We start from the raw sequence: 16,919 nt of genomic DNA, 5'->3' as shown, positions 1-16,919 counted from the left end.
TAGCCAACGGTGTTCAGGAGTTGGGCCATAACGGAAATTCAGTTGCAAAACTAAAATTGCAATCCTATAATTAAGGTCAAAAGACAAAAAGGCAGTTACCAACAGGGATGCCGGGGTTAATCACTGGATTAATACTTAACACAAGAGCTCCTGAAAGACAGTTGGTTATGCATTAACATGTGAGGGGAAAGCTTCCTCTGTCACACCAACACCTGACTAATGCCCACGACATGGAGATGATTTACATAAATTAATGGTAGTTTGTATTATTATACATGTTCTAAAATTACTGCATCTTTAAAATATGCCACTGTATTATTTGTGTCCCTTCGCCCTTCAAAAGAGTACGTATGAGCTGACCATTGGTCTCTAAAATGTCTAAACAAAATCATTATGTCATTTCAGACATTCCCTCCCCCCTCATCTGACATTATGGAATGGGATGAAGAGCAAATAACAAAGAGGTTTATTAACACATTTTTGTCTGTGGCAATGCATTTGAGGAAAGTACTAAACTGACCACAAAGCTGCCTGCACTTGTGTAGTTTTGGTAGTCCTTGTTTTTATACACCACAAAAAATAGGAGTGCTATTCCTGCAATTAGAAGAAGCAGATGGACAGCCAGAGAAGAAGCAAAGTCACATATCCCAAAAGAAACTCTGTCTCTCCCAAAAAACACCAGAAAAAAGCATTCCCTTGTATAAGCCAGAGGGTACAGAGCCTCATCAACAATGCTCCCTGAATCAAACAACTCAGCAAGTCTTGGAATAATGTGAAGTGAAAGGGTTAAAAAAGATAAAAATCACATGAGGGCAAATTAGTTATGCAGTTGTCAAGCGAAAGCCATTTAATGAGCTTTATCAAATAGAAGAGCAAGTCATGAGGCTGATGAGAACTTCTAATTTTGCACCTGTCTGAAGGACTGTGTCCTTTCATCATCACCCGAGCTTCACCCTCTGAGACAAGACAGTGCCAGTCAGCTGTCCCCAGAATACAAGAAGCGAAAAGCTCAGCATCAAGAGAGTAAATGCCTGGGCCAAGGGCACGGAGGGAATTCACTGCCCCAGCACTGTCCCTGCTGCCCTGCTCGCGGCAGGTCCCTCACAGAGCGGCTCTGTCCTTGTGAGCACTGGCTCTGCCCTTTCAAGGAGCACAGGAGAAAAGCTCCTTCTCCTGGAGCCGCAAGGAAACCGGACAGCACAAAGAAAAGTTACTCTCTTTAACATCGCCCCAAACTATCGCAGCCAGGGAATCCATTCAAGTCTCACGGCAGAAAAAGGCGTCATTAAAAGGTAAAGAAGAAACTCCTCTCTCGGAGGAGATGCACAGAGGAAGCCGGCAACAAGTGCCGGCCCTCGGGCGCCCCGGGGAGCTGGCACCGGCTCTGGCCCAGCCTGCGCTGCCTCCTCTCCCTCCCTCTTTGGCACACATGTAACACGAAACTTCGCATCTCCACGACAACCAGCAACAAAAAAAAAAAAAAAAATAAAAAAAAAAAAAAAAAAATAAAAAAAAAAAAAAAAGAAAGAAAGGCAGAGACAACAGCTGGCTGTCAGCAGCGGAGCAGAGAGGAGCCGAGCGAGCAGCGAGCCGCAGGATGAGGGGAGAGATGACGTGAAAAGTTTAAGAAGACGAAAGAAAAACAAGAGGAGAAGCAGAGCTGGCGGTCGGGGTAAGGCTGAGCTATCGCCGCTGTTCGGTGAAGCGCGGAGGGGCTGGAGCCGGGGGAGCTGCCCCGGCTCGGTCAGCCATGGAGCACAGCTTGGGAGGCGGAATTTGCTTGCCAGGGACACCGAGCAGCGAAGGTGGCAGGAGAAAAGCTTTTAATGGGATGGCGGAGAGCTGCGCCGCAGCCGCCCTCTAACCAAAGGAGCTCCGAGCCCGAGCGGGACTCCGCAACTCCTCCGCCGTGACAAAGGCAGGCTGCTCGGGTTTCTGTGCTCGTACAGAACCAATGTCCCGATAAACTGGTGACCTGATCCAGGAATAGTCGGTGTGGACAAGGCAGCCGGGTCCGAGCTGTGCGTGCCGTAGCGGGGAGCACAGGCAGGCGCGGACGGACCCCAGCCACGGCTTTTCCCGCAGCTCCTCCCAGCTGCAGCCAAGTTTTATCCCCCAAATCCTGATGCAGAGAGCTTAGAAAACAAACCCCGGTCGGGGAACTAGCACGCTGTGCAAGTTAAGCATCTGTGTCTAATAGAAATAAGCGGAAAGATTTTACAGAGCTGCTAATGAGAACATTTAAAAAAGAAGAAGAATTCAGCCAGTGTATCAGGTACAGATGCTGGTTTAGTGCTCAAAGCAGCAGGAGAAGCGCTGCTCTGAGAGGCACATTTATGCACATACACAGCTCAGGGCTTACAGTAACCACACCGTCAAGTTTGAATGTAGTGAGAAGGGAAGGAAGAGTAAAAGGATCACCTAAATACATGAAATTTTACAACATAGAATCATTTAGGTTGAAAAAGACATTTTAGGCCATTGTGTCCAAGCTTTGGTTTTACAGAGGTGTCCCACCTGTGCTCCCATCTCCGTTTTGCTGTTGGGTATGGGAAGAGGGGCTGGTAATGGAGACTGGCCTTATAAATCCCCATTTTCTGCTATCTGAAGCTGACTTCTCTGTTTGGAAGCTGCTGCAGCTCCCAGCGCTGAGCTGGGACCCCTCAGCCTCTGCCAGGAGGTGCAGGGGCAGTCAGCTGTTTACAAACTGGAGCAGAAAGCCAATTCTCACACAAAAAGGTCTTCCCAATCCTACACATGCCTGTAGGGAGGAATGTTAAGGATCAGGTATTTCCACTTCTCTCCATTTCCATTAACGAGGAATGGAGGGCAGGTCTTTCTGACCTAGAGTATTACAAACATGGAATTGGAACTGCCTGAGTGAGGAGAGGTAGCAGCTCAGACCCACACGCCTCCAGCCTGGCCCTAAGGCTCAAGGGGTTGGAGGGAAGTTTCCACCCTGCTAATGGAGAGTCTCTGTAGGTTGCTTGTTGCAGTTAAGACAGGTTCTTAAATAAAGCATGTGAAAAAACAAAGTTTAGCGAAACAACAAAGAAAAAAAAATCAGGAGGGAGGAGTGAGGGGAGAAGGGCAGGGGAGGGAAGGAGGTGGAGAAACATGCCAAGAAAATCTTAATGGGTTTGGCTGGGGGCTTGTCCAGCTGCAGCCATGCTGTTGATGTGTGGGGGCAGAGGCACAGCAATGTGAAACACATGTCTGGATAAAAACAGCAGGACATGGCTTGTGTTACAGCTGTCACAGTGCACGGGCCTCAGCCTGACTGCAACCAACAGCGGGTGTGGGAATGAAGGTACAAAATAATCCCAGTTTGACAGAGTGGAGACAAGCCCTGAGCACAGAGCCTGCTGTGGGTCAGCGGGGACTGTGAGGGGCTGGGAGCAGCACCCACCCCCAGCTCCATGCAGCTGATGAGCCTCCTAACAATTCCTCCTAAGCAGCAGCTGCTGCAGATTTTGATTTTTGAGCTCCTACACCCCAATAGCACCTTTACTAGGATTAGTCCAGGATATTTCAAAAAGCTCAAAAATGCATGTAATTTAGGAGACTTGTAGATGTGAGATCAAGGACAGGGCACAGAGGTGGCTCTTACAAGGTGGAGGAGTTTCCAGCACTCTCAGGACCTCAAGCACCAACTACTGATAGTAGATCCCACTATGTGTGTGAAGTCACTAAAAGGCTTTCACAGGCACACAGCTACCTCTCAGCCGGCTTCCTGGGAAATGGATATTTTGCTAATATTAGAATAGACTTTCAGGCTAGATTCAAGCATCACCAACCCTAAAAAAAGTTCTCTTGTAGAAGAGCTACAGGTTTATTTTTAAAATTGACCTTTTCCTTCCATTGGATGGCTCAGTGTTTTGTTTTCCCCACTTAAAAAATTTCTAGTAGTGAGGAATTATCTCATGAGGTTTTGTGGATGTGTTTGTGGGATGGACTGGAGAAAACCAGGGTGATCAGCAGAGGTGTAAAGACTCCCAGCTCAGTGTCCCAGTGGGCACCTTTGCTACTGAAACTGGGAATTCAGTGCCTTTTTACATTAATCTAATATTAGGTTGTAGGGAAGAGAAGGCACATTTACAGTGCTGCCTCAAAACCCATCTCCAAATAGTGGGTGGTGGAGATGACAGGGCATTCCAGCCAAAGGGTGACCCAGGCAGGGCAGCTTTAAAATCTCAGGAATGTGTGGCCTTCTGCTCCAAACCAACTGACAAAGTCCCAGCTTTTCTCCCATGGCATTGAGCTACAATTTACCAGTTTGGGTGTGTGCTGTTCAAGGGCTGAATTCTCTTGATACTGGAAACTATTTTCATCTGTTTGGGAATGAATTATAGGTCTGTCTGGCTCTGTGCACTCCTGTTTTAAGAAAAAATGGGTTTGTCTGAACTATAGTTAAGATTCACATGGCTGGTCAAGTACAGTCATGGCAGCAAACACTGCATTAACAATGATGAGAGACTGATAATACAACTGCATTTCTATGGCCCTTTTCATCTCAGCAGTACACTAAAAGCTTAGAACAATAAACAATCATGCAGGAGTTATGACATGTTACACCAAAATGCATCCACTGTAGGCACACCTAGAAACCCAGCATTGTTTGAGAACAGGAAGCACTGCAGACCTTATCCATATAAAATCAGGACATTTCAGGGACCAAGAACAAAGCTGGTGCATTTTGAAACTGGCCAAGCCTTCATGTTCTTTAAAAAGTGGCCAAGTACAGTCAGAGCTTATTTTAGAGTTTCAGACCTTTGGCTGCTCAGCACCCTCCTTCCCTGAGGTTGGGCTTGCCTTGTAAGATTTCCAACCAGATAAGCCTCCACAATCCATACAGGCTTCCCATCCCTGTACAGGTCCAATTTCAACCAATTTATTGGACTAGTCTGAGTAAGAACAACACAACATTTGCTTCTTCAAAGCCCCAGTCTTAAGGAAAGGCCAAGGCTGCAATGAGAATGTTGCCCTGGCATTCCACTTGATGGGAACATCAGGAAGGTTCTGCTTGGTAAGGTCTCTAGAGCCATCCTGCTGTGGGAGGAGAGCCAATTCACCATCACTGGGACTTGCTGCATTGGGACTAGAGGCACTGGCAGCTTCTTGTTCCCCCCATAATTCCCCCTTCCAAAGCTTTATCTCCACTTGTAGCTTATTAAAGCAATAAACCCATGCAAGCACAGTGAAACCAATGGATCAGGATTATGGCAAGAACAATATGAGGAGTATGGCTGGGTTAGGAGCCAACAAGAGTGGAAAGCACACTTTCATCTACATCCATCCTCAACAGGCTCAGTGAACAAAGTGTTCAAAGTACTGAGCAAAACAATGGCCAGTTCAGTTTGTAACTGCAGCAAAACCAGGGACTTGCTGCCTTTCTATCTTAAGATTTCCAAGCATGCTGGAAACTTGGACACACAACAATTGACAAACAGAGCTCTGATGTGGTTCCATGTTCTGCTGTCTTGCAGAGATGAAGTCACCCAGCAGTGGGATGTGATGTTTTACCCAAAGTCACAACCAGGGAGCATCACTGGCAGGCCAGGGACACTGCCTGTATTTACTAACTTCCAGTCCTGGGGCTAAACCACAAACTTAAATTTGTGCTTTTTGCACTAAAAAAGGCTGCTCAAATAGCCCCAGGGCTATGTGTAAACAAGTGTCTCATTCTCAGCAGCAAATTTCAGCTCACCCACTCCCTCCAGTTCACCTGTGGATGCAGCTGTGTCCACACACAGATCAACACAGACCAAAAACCCCAAATGTACAGCAAAAATGCAAAACCAAAATGTACAGCAATTCCAAAAGACTCACAGCAGCCTCACCAGCTTCAGGCAGACACAGGGATGTGAGACCTCACTGTACATGGTCATCTCAAAGCTTTTTTCTTGGAAAAAGAAGCCTCCATATGCAGCCAGTTCACAGCAGAAAGGAACCTTGATGGAGGCTTTTCTCTTGAATGTCTAGATTGAGGCTTTTTAATGGCTTTATTCTCCAAGGGACTGAGCAGGCAACTTCTTTGAGTGCTTCAGCATGGCATGAGTCCATTAAAACAACTCAGAAAGATAATTTCAGTGCTATTATGGCAATTTTCACAGCTTTCTTCAGTGGGCACAGCAAGATGAATCTGCATTAGTGCTTTCTGGGAATCTAAACCTGTGTAAGTCCTAAACACAGGACATGCACTTGGGGTTTCCAGGGTCATGTAATCCTTGCAGCTGAGCAGCACACCTGCAGCTGTTTGCCATTCCCCTGCATCATTTCTGTGCTCTGTCCTTTCAACCAAGGCTAATAACTCATGGCACATGGCAGAAGGGGCCTTTTTTTTTTCTCATCAAAACCAAATAAACCCAAATTAAATTATTTGTTTTATTCCCTCCCCCTGCTGGGCCTTGCAACATTAGAGGAGGGCAGAAAGGTTTGATGATCTAGTTCCACTGGCATCGCTGATTGGATGAGTTATTTCTGAAGTCAAAACCATGAACTTCAGGCTGCCACCCCATCCCAGCAGGATGTCACAAACTGCCTGTGACCAGACCTTGTATTACTTTCTTTTCTGTGTGAGATTCTTATCTTGCCTCTCTTCATCTGATTTTCACTTCATGTGAGCTCCAACTACAGCTGTGGAGCAGAATTTCCTGACATCAGTCTGACAGTGTGTTATGAAGGCCACATTGCAGTGTGGTCATTCAGGACTTTTTCCATGACATGGATGAGTTACATCAGCTCTGCTGCCCTACAGCCAAGTCTCCTCTGCTCTGGAGGGTTCCCATCCTCAGTGGGTGAAGTTTTGAGGAAGGACAGTGATGAGCAAGAAGAAATTCTCAACTGAGGCAAACACTGGCAGACAATTATATTTTCACCAAACTCCTGAGAATCTCTGAGGTTCTAACTTGAGTGGCTCTTCCAGCCTCTAAAACAGCACTCCAGGCCTAGAAAGTAAACTGTCATTTAAGGCCCACAGTCTTCAGTTTCAAACCTCTTAAGACTTCCCTGTTTTAATAATAATCATCAGAGTTACTGCTTCAACTGAATATCCTGCACCACCTAGCCTTTACTACTGTTGGTGACTGGAAGCTTATTTGAACACAATATAATAAATCAAAAGGAATTAATTCTCACAGCTCCACTCTGTTACTGTAATGTCATCACCTTTGTGTTGTAAATGAGGCAGATGTATAAGACAGCTGTTTTAAATCACACAATCCTCACCCTTGTGCTAATCTCAAGGGTAAAATCTTGGTTCCACTGAAATCAATTGGGAAAAGGTCCCATCAAAACTAGTCCTGAAGGAAGACTTTACATCACAAGTAGAATGGAACATACAAAAGTCCATTAATGTAACTGTCTTTCTTGGAAGAGTTTTACTTTTTTCCTTTAAGAATTATTTTATTCTTCAGCCTTTTACCTTGCTGCAGAAGCAGAAATCGCAAAGCAGAGAGTCCTTGAAGCAGCAGAAAGTGCAATCAGAAAAACATTTGCTTCCTCATGAGTAGGTTGGAGACTGCACCACCACCATCAAACTTTGTCCCTGATGAAATTCAGACCAAGGTAAACAAGCAACATTCCTTGCAAGTTTTAGAATAAAAACTCCTTCACTCAGCTCCAGATCAGGTACCATGGGCAGAGTGGAATGTCCATTACAGAGACAGGCTTCATTATTTTTGACTAAGCACTCTGCTAATCCACATGCAGTTCTACAATCAGTAGAACTCAGTAATTTTACCCTGTATAACCAAATTTCAAAGCCTGGCTCTTATACCTGTTGCTTCTGGTGCAACCCAAAGCATGGCATGGAAGTTCACAGCAAATTCATTATGAGGAGAACTTGTGGACAGGCAGAAGCACCTCCAAAGGGAACAAACATTTTCACAATGTTAAAGCCAGAAATTTTATTTTTTGATTTTTTTTTTTTCTTCTTGAGCCAAGAACAGAAAGCACAAATCATTTCACCTCTGCCTCATCCACCATGTCTTAGAATGGAATCAAAATTGAAAACCTGTTGACACAGAATCCTGCAGCACTAAGGATAAAGCAGCCGTTTCTGGAGAAGCTCACTTGGGGTATGCAATCATCTGGAAAGAAGTATTTAACCCTATTCTCAAAAGGTGACCTTTTCAGGTCAAAAGCCCACAGCTCTGCCTCCTTCCTGAATTGTAGTGATCTTTGTGTAGATGACGATTTTCCATCCACCCCCATTTCTAAGAAACCAGCTGGTTCCGATTTTTATTCCTTAGCTTGGATTTAAAAGAACAAAGAAAACCCTTTTTGAATTGCATAAACATACAAAACTAATTTAACTTGGCACTGTAGTACTTAAGCCCAGCATGCAAAGAAACAGCCAAGGTCTCTCTGTCCTCAGTGTGTTTAGAAAAACTGAACTCCAAGCATCCATTTGTTTGAGTAACCAAGCCAGATGTTCAATAAGGAACTAGCTGGTTTGTTCTGGAAATGTTGTCTTGGTCACTTGGCTTTGTGTTATCACCAAGATCAAGATATTAAATTGCAATGTTCAAGTCCCAAACCCCAGTGTTGCCTGTTACAACACACACAACCAGTACATTTTGATATTATAATGAAATAAGAGTTGTAACCCATTCAAGTGTTGACCTGTCTAAACACTTGTTTTAGGTGGAACTATGGATAGTTCTCAAAAATATACAATTCCAGTTCCTGACTGAAGCAAAATTTGAAGATCCATAGGCCTCATGCCAGCTAGTTTGTTGCAATGCCTCCTAAAATCTTGTTCATGGGGTAAAAGAACAGCAAATATTGGTGACAAAACTGAGGCATTTAACTTTAACTAGACTAATAATATTTTCAGTAACAAGAGCTCCTGATGATCCCTCTGGGAATAAAGAAGGCCTAAGATTACTGAGCAGGGCAGGAGGGATTAGCTCCACAGGGGAGAGATCTCCCTGACAGATCCAGGGGCTTTTGCTTTGCTCACCATCAGCAGTGATGGGTGGAATCCACTGTTCAATTCATATATTGCTCTGTGGCTTAAAATAAAAAAAAACCTAAATTTAGCTTTCTTTATGAAACTGCATTCATCTCTAAGAACTTGAAAAGCATCCAGCTCTCTCTAGTGAATGCAGACTTTAACTTTTAGTATCACATACAGTAAAACTGGTTAATAAAAGATTATTAATACTATTGTATTGAGGTGTTGAGGTAAATGCCTTTTTTAAGGTATTTTGAGGGAAATCCCCCTTTTTTTGAAGGGGGGTTCTGTAGCTCAAAGTGCAAAAAGCCTTCAAGGGAGTCTGCTTTGTGTTATTCAGTAACAAACAACTGAAGACTATGTACAGTGGAGTTCAGCATTCAAACTGGGTTAGAAGTGCATTTGTTTCTGGAAGGACAAGTTAGCACAACTGGAAAAAAAAGTGCTTTGATTGGGTGAGAGCCAAGGGCAGGCACTGTCCAGTCTAGCTCAGTGCCTGCTGGAAGAAGTGTCCTTGTAGAAGAAACACCATTTGGACTCTGCTTAACAGTAGTTGACAAAAACACTCTTGCAGCTGGATTTTGAAATTAAAACAGTGCCAGGACACGTAGACAATTAATAGTCCTCCACCTTAGCTACTGGGAACAAGGACTGAGACCAGATAAACTTGTTTTCCTTGTGATCACTGGCTGTATAAGAAGGCTGGCAGCTCCCTAGCATTAGTCAGTGAAAAGGTTTATTCTCTGTTTGGTTCTCCTGCAGCATAAAGCCTGGAGAGGTTGTGACAGAATGTCTTCTGAAAGCTTTCTGAAGGAAGTTCAAGCCATTGGTGAGAAGTTTCTCCTCAAGCTCCAGAAACTGCCCAAGGCTGAGCCAGTGGAGATTGTCAGCTTTTCTGTGGTTCTTCTGTTTATTGGTGAGTTTGTGGGTGGAGGCAAAGGGGTGTCAGAATTTCTCTCCTCTCCTATGGGGGCAACTTGCTCCACAGGCTCTGTAGGAGGGTTGGTGATGTTGGCTGTTGTTTTCTAGGCTGTGCTCTAAGGCCCAGGTTAATTCCTAGGTAATTTTTAACATTCAGTGTGTACTTCTACATGGTTGCAGAGCATGACAGGAAACAGCACAGCTTTCCCCAAAGCTTCCTTTTTAAACATTAGTTAAATTAGCAATATTTTAACCAACCCAGAGCTGCTGTAATGTTTTGATGCATAGGAGATAGTTTTATGACAAATGGTCCTAGAGCATCTCCCTGCCACAGAGGACACTTAAGAGGGGCTCTGAGTGTCATTCTTGTATTGGCTCAGTGAATTCAGATGAGTCCATTTATTCTCCTCTGGTAATGGCAAGATCCCTCCTGCTGCTCTGTGTGGGGATGGCATGGAAGGAGTAACAACTGGATCAAGAACTGTTGGGTCAAGGAGGATGAAGTTTGTTTATACAATGGGAAAATAAGCAGGAAGGAAGACAGGCCCTGCTCCTCAAAGACAGGGCTTGCTCCTGGCCAAAAGGAAGGGTGTGTATTCAGCTGGACACTCCTCCCTGGGCTGGAATTCACAATGTCACACCTGCTGCTTTATTTGGTTCATCCCTACAGCTGGTTCCCCACAGGTCAGGTTACCTGGCAGCCCAGGTCCAGGCTTTAAAGGAACACAGGCACACACAGAGGCATGCTCACATTCTTACATGTTCTGCAGGATGGAACATGTCATCCTTTTCTACTCCAGATAAACTAACACATCCCTGCCAACACCTGCCATCCTGGCTAGAGTAGAGGACAGTCAGTTAGCCACTGTTCTCTGAAATGAACCCCTGCATTTGAAGTATCTTATTTTTTCAAGCTAAATACAGAAGAGTAAAGCCAACCCAGTCACAAGTCTCTATGCTTAAAGAGTATGCTGAACTCACTCTTCAGAATTACAACTGCCAGTTTGAGTAATCAAACTCCCTCAAGTCCGGTTACTCAAAAATCCAAAGCTGGATTTTCATCCTTTCCAGGCACATGGGCTGTTCTTAGGTACTGCATGTCAGCTCCCAAACAACAGCCCATTAAGTGGGTAAAGAAACCCTCACACGGTTTGGAATGTAGCTCTTAAGGTCTTGAAATGCCTGGTAATGATTGTCCAGATTAAATGGAAAACCAATAAAAAGGAGCAGGAACTTAGGAGGAGGAAGATGGGGATATAGGGCAAAAAAAGAATTCTCAAGAAACCAGGCTTTGCTCATTTTGCTGCTCGCCAAACAACCTGGAGGAAACATAAGGTTACTCTGCAGTAGGAGGAGGAGACATAGGGTTACTCTGATTGTTCCTGTGCTATGAAGCAATGTCATCTGTTTCTCTCTGCAGTTACTGTGCTGGTGCTCACGGTCATTGCCTGCAGTTGCTGCTGCTGTGGCTGTGATGGACGCCCTGAGCCCAGACGCAAGAGCCAAGTCAGCCCAGCTGCCCATTCCTGAAGTGACACAACCTGCTATGCAGGACACACATGGACATCAGCATCAGTGCTATGGGAATGGCTTTCCACACTAGCCCACTGAAAATGGCAATAACAAGATTAATGAACACGACTCAAAGGACCAGAAATCACAGCAGGGAGTTCCTTCTCTCTGTGACAGCCACTACTGTGACAAGGAAGGTAAAGCTCCTTCACCATCACTGTGTCCCTCTTCTGGGCTGGGATGGGGTGGGAGGACATGGACACAGATTGCTGAGAAAAGAGAGAGCTTTCCCAAAGACAGCCCTGCAGCTGGGCCAGCTGAGGATCCCCCCATGGACACGGAGCCATGGAGCAAAGCAGAGGCCACGCACACAGCCACACTCGAGGCACTGCCTGCTCTCCTCACCACAAGGATGGTACTGGGCATTAGCAAAACCCATTGACACCACTGGGAGGTCCAATTGCTCAGGTCATCGTGGATCAAGGCCAAACTTGCTCCAGGAGACATGTTTAGCTGAGATATCTGCTGGAAAGAACAAATGGTGGACCCTCTCATCCAGATGTGCCAGCTGAGGCTCTGAGTACAGCTGGTGTCATTTCATTGGTGATGTGATGATGGGAAATTGCCAAAGGAGAAAACAGATCATGTGGAATGCTCTTTGTAAATAGAAAGATGATGGCAAAAGGGAAAAACTCACCAATCCTATGGCTTATTTTGATCATTCTCTGTTCAACATGCTCCCTCTCCACCCCCTGTGGTTCCTCTCTTCTGCTTATTGCAGATGAATGGCTCTTGCAGAGCATGGGAGCTCCAGGAGATGAACAAATCCCAATCCTTACTTGAGGGATCTCTGTGCCTGACTCTCTGCACTGTGTGCAGTTTATTTTAGTAGCCATGAACATGATGCCAAGGGTGTGTTTATGAGCAAGCACAGAGGCATTTCAGAGGAGTGACACTTGATGGGAGCCATCACTTCAGGGTATGTGCACAGCAGCTGACAGCGGGCACTGTGACAGAGCAGAGCCAAGAATGGGCTGCTGGGCTGGAGTTAACAAGTGCAAATAAATCCCTCTTCAATGCTGCAGCCACTGTGCATGTTTGGTTTACACTCCGGTGAACTTCCGAAAGGGATTTACCGACACACAAGGCCGTGGCACAGGCCACCCCTTCCACAACTGGCACAGCACAGGAAGGCCACAATTCTGCACTAAACTCTGAACCACTGGTGTCTCAGCACCAAATGGGAGACCAGCCATCTTTGTGAGAAGGAATAAACAATTACATGAATATAGAGAAGTCATCTTTTGCCTCTGTATCCCAACTAAGTGTATGTACCAACGCCAGTGTCTAGCTAGGGAGAACAGAATCATCAAGGTTTTAACAGTGGGCTTTAAAATACTCTTTACACTTCAGGAGTTACAGAAAAATAAAGAAGTCTCTGTATAGAAATGTATTTTCTCTGTTGCCTGCACCCATATTAGTAAAAGGCACATTACTTCAGCTTCTTATGTATTTAATGCACTTTATTTTTTGCCAACAAACTGGATCTAGGTATTTGGTATTTTTGTACTGCTGCACATTGGAATATATCTGCAGCCAGAGACATAGTCTAAGAATTATAAGAAAAATAAAATTCCTAAAACTACCAGTGTTACTTTTAAATTAATAAAAAGAAAAACTCTCCAGTGGAAAATGAGGATGTTCTTTAGAAATAAATATCTGAGACTCAGCATGACAACCGCCCAGAGCAGACTGCACTAGCATGAGTTACTGCATGCACAGTTACACTGAGACAACAAAGTGTAAAAAAAAAAGAAAAAATAATTTATTAGGCTGTCCCAAAGCCTTCACTGCCAACCTACATGTTAGGGGGAAACAATCTCAAGCATGGCATCAATTTAAACATTCAGAGGTGCATCACACCAACCTCCTGTCACATAAGTCTTTGCTCATTTCACTCACAAATGAGTGGCAAAGTGACATCGGGAGCCTCAGAATCTCTTTTGCAGAAACAGACTCAACAGATGTTTTTGTATCTAGATTAAGTCACGAGACCCAGGGAAGAACAGAGCTCACTTTCTTCCAGGCTTGTGCTAGACAGTGCCAGCTGCAGACATTAACAGCATCCCATTGAGGGCTGTTCCAGCAGCACAGAGCCAGCCTGTGCAAAGACACAGGGAAGCTTGGCAGGCTGGACACACACCAAGGGCTGACAGGTTGCTGTCACTGGGAACAAGCTGCCAGGCCTTATCTCAAGAGGAAAAGCCACAAATGCATGTTTCCCAGTGGTGGTACAAGTTAAACCACTGACAGATACCAGGCAGAGGAACGAGAGAAATGGCTCCTGTCTTATCTCAGCCACTGCAAGTTCCTGAATTAGAAACAGAATAAACACAGCAGTGTTAAAAAAAAAAAAGGGAAGGAAAGAAAAACAGGCAATCCTCTAAAGGATTCAGGTGGCTTTCTGGAGCAGAGGACCAGCTACCATGTAGAGGGGGTCAGTTTCTACACACTTGTTTGGACCTCACAGGCCTGATGTTCTGTTTCGTACCACTGCACTCAGCTGGACTATTCCTACAGCTGGACTCAGACATGCCATGCTTGATCTGCTGCTTTCTTGCATGCATTCAGGGTAGCCTGAAAGATGCCAGCAAGTGCCCAGCTTCCTGCAGCTCTTCAGCTTCTGCTGACTACAAACCTGCTGGTCCCTGGGTCCCTGCTCAGCACTCACACAAACTTTTGTGTTTTGGCTTTGATCAGTACTGAAATACAGACACCTACAGGGAGCAGCAGTGAGGATGGATCCTCTTGTTTCAACCTGCAGAGGGAAATTCAGAAAAGCACAGAGTAAGGCAAGGCTGCTTCTAACACAGCAACTGCCATTCATATTGTGAAAGCCTAGGAGGAACTGCATTGGAACACACTACTTCAGTTGTGAAGATAAAAAGTGTTGAAATTGTTTCTTTCCCTGAGGAACCTCAAAGAGCCAGGAAGGCCAACCCCTCCAGCAGAAGTGGTTGAAGTTCTACTAATGACTTAATGGAATAGCTTCTGTTCTGTAACATTATCCCTCTGGTTTGCTTGGATTGTGAAAAATAAGTTTCCTTTTACACAGGCAGTGTAAAAGTAAGTTTCCTTATTTTTCACGGGCTTGTGAAAAATAAGTTTCCTTTTACATACAGGCAGTGTCACATACCACACTCCTCCTTCTGCCCTTCCTTCTCTCTCCAGCACCATCCCTCTGTCCTTCTCCAGTCAGGAAAGTGATAGAGAGTTTTATTGCAGCTCACCTCAGTGCAATGCTCTGGAATGGGTTTATTCACCTGAACTGTCACAGTGAATTTTGGACTGCAGGGCAATCCTGTTCAGTCTCACTCCAGTCTCCTACTGGAGCTTGCAACACAGATCCAGTTGGGATCCAGGAAACACAGTCCTCTTCTCTCCACCACATCCTGCAGCCTGCCCCAGACAGAGACCACAGTGGGCCTTTACAAGCCCTGCCAGAGCTGTAGGAGTGGATGAAATGTCTGAGGAACAGCTGGGTTCTAAGTTGGGTTCAAGGCCTTTCATTTGATTAGATTAGCCACACCTTTGCAGGAATTAATCAGCTGTTAATCATTTACTTCAGCCCAAAGAGGAAACTTCCAGGTTACCTCTACAAGTCTCCAGGTACAGCAAGGGGTCCCCTCACCACAGGCCAAGATCTCTTGGAGGAGTGAAGAGGACACAACAGAGGAAACACCTACTACAAACCACAACAGCTTCAGGTATTTATAAAATGTCATACAGCTCTCCTTTCTGGGAGGTGAACTGCACTTAGCACAAGAGACAGGAACTTCCTGGGGGATGCAGTCCCACGGGATGTCTGTCTTTGGGTCTATGGAACTTATATCCAGACTGCCTCATTCTTGAAGGCAAAGGAATCCAGAACAGCTTTGATGTCCTGTGTGCTGGTTGGTTAAAGGCTGAGCACAGTGATCTGCCATCTACCCAGAAAACAAACCATTAACTGAATAAATCTGGCTGTTGAGAAAGAAACAAAAACTTCAGCAAGTGTGAGTTTGTGCTTCAACTCAAATCCAGCCTGCTGAGGATGAAACACTTTACAGGAGTAATTCTTCTTCTTAGAGTATGCAGGATACTGACATAAGAGGCAGCAAATCAAGCAAATTTTCAAAAATAACCTGTAGCTCTTCCTGTATTGCATATGCATAATCACATTTGCAAGAAAGTGTGAGAAATATTCCATCCTTTCCCTTGAGAAGCAGAGAAGCTTTAGTAAAACCACAAGATGCTCAGTAAGAGATGCTGGATGTTCTTTAGAAAGCTGACAGTGAAGTCATTATTCAAAGTATCAGTGAAAGAGCAAGTGAGTAGAACCCGCTGAGATCCCAGTTTAAATTATTACTGGACCTCCCTGGGGGCGGAAAATTTATGCTTTTATTGCAGAGTAACAGAAACAATTACTAAAGCAAACTTCATTAGCAGGAGTTTAACATAAAATTAGGACACCCTTATTAACATATTTGGACTATTCTAAGCCCTATGGAAGAAACAAGTTGTACATGATCCTTGCTTATTATTGGTGGGGTTTTTTGCTTGATTTTTTTAAAGTAAGTGTTCCTTTAATCTCCATTGTGACCTCAGAGTTTAAGCCCCCAACTCTCCCTTTTAAAGATCCCTGCAATGGTATCAAGGAATTTCTCCCACTGAATACTTGTCTTTCATGTGTAGGCTGTACAGCTGACACAGAGTTCATATTGCACATGCTGGAGAGACACTGTATTATTGAGAATATTGATTAGCTACAATTAAAATAAATCTCAACAGATTGCTGTAGAGCAAGCAGCTGTTCCTCTTTAAATCTCTCTAGATCTGATTGTTAAACCAGTCTCAGCTGGATTTCTTCTGGTTTATGCTCCCATTTCTGTGAAGGGTGACCCTCCTTTTGGAGGGGAATGCCTGCAGGCACAGACACCATGCATACCTGCACTGGTTTTGGGGCTGAGGACATGGAGAGAATACAAGACCTAACCCTGTTGTTGTCTGTCCCCAGCAGGGTGGAAGCCAGCATGTCACTAGAGCAAGAGGCATCCTCAGAGCTGCAAGACCTAAAGAGCCTGATTGCAACAAGTGGTTGGGCTCTTGGAGGGCTGGTGGTGATTGTCATCTTCTGCTCTGTTTTTATTGCTCTCATTTTGTTTGCTGCTATCTTTGGGTGCTGCACATCTCCAAGGCACAGACGGGGTGGCTCATAGACAGCAAAGTGGGGACACAGAACTCGGTACAGCTGAGCAAGAACCAGCCCGGGTACAACCTGGTTGTGTTGTTCACAGAAAACTCTCACCTCACTCCCTGTGTGGTTATTTCTCTTCATGCAACTTCCCTGCATCAAGAACAATGTCCCAATGCCAGCAAGTTGTTCTGCAGGCCACAGCAAACTCAGTACATGAGGCTGTCTGGATTCAGGAACTGCAACATTCAGCGAATACCAAAGTAAACTCATCTCTGATTTTCATCTTTCAAG

General features: G+C 44.9%; 2 protein-coding genes across 5 annotated transcripts in view; one reads left to right on the top strand and one right to left on the bottom strand.

Annotated features, from left to right (window-relative positions):
- Positions 1-16,919, bottom strand: part of RECQL5 (RecQ like helicase 5) — a 37,907-nt gene that overhangs the window by 11,240 nt on the left and 9,748 nt on the right. The window lies entirely within an intron of this gene.
- SMIM5 (small integral membrane protein 5) lies at positions 1,449-13,085 on the top strand. Its single transcript, XM_059486022.1, has 4 exons — positions 1,449-1,672; positions 7,938-8,078; positions 9,722-9,875; positions 11,301-13,085. The coding sequence occupies exons 3-4, from the start codon at positions 9,749-9,751 to the stop codon at positions 11,408-11,410; spliced, it is 237 nt and encodes a 78-aa protein (XP_059342005.1). The 5' UTR covers positions 1,449-1,672; positions 7,938-8,078; positions 9,722-9,748; the 3' UTR covers positions 11,411-13,085.

Source organism: Ammospiza nelsoni, chromosome 19, assembly GCF_027579445.1.
Source record: "Ammospiza nelsoni isolate bAmmNel1 chromosome 19, bAmmNel1.pri, whole genome shotgun sequence".
Lineage (NCBI taxonomy): Eukaryota > Metazoa > Chordata > Aves > Passeriformes > Passerellidae > Ammospiza > Ammospiza nelsoni.
Note: the sequence above shows the minus strand (reverse complement) of the source record. Positions and strands in the feature narration are given on the sequence as shown.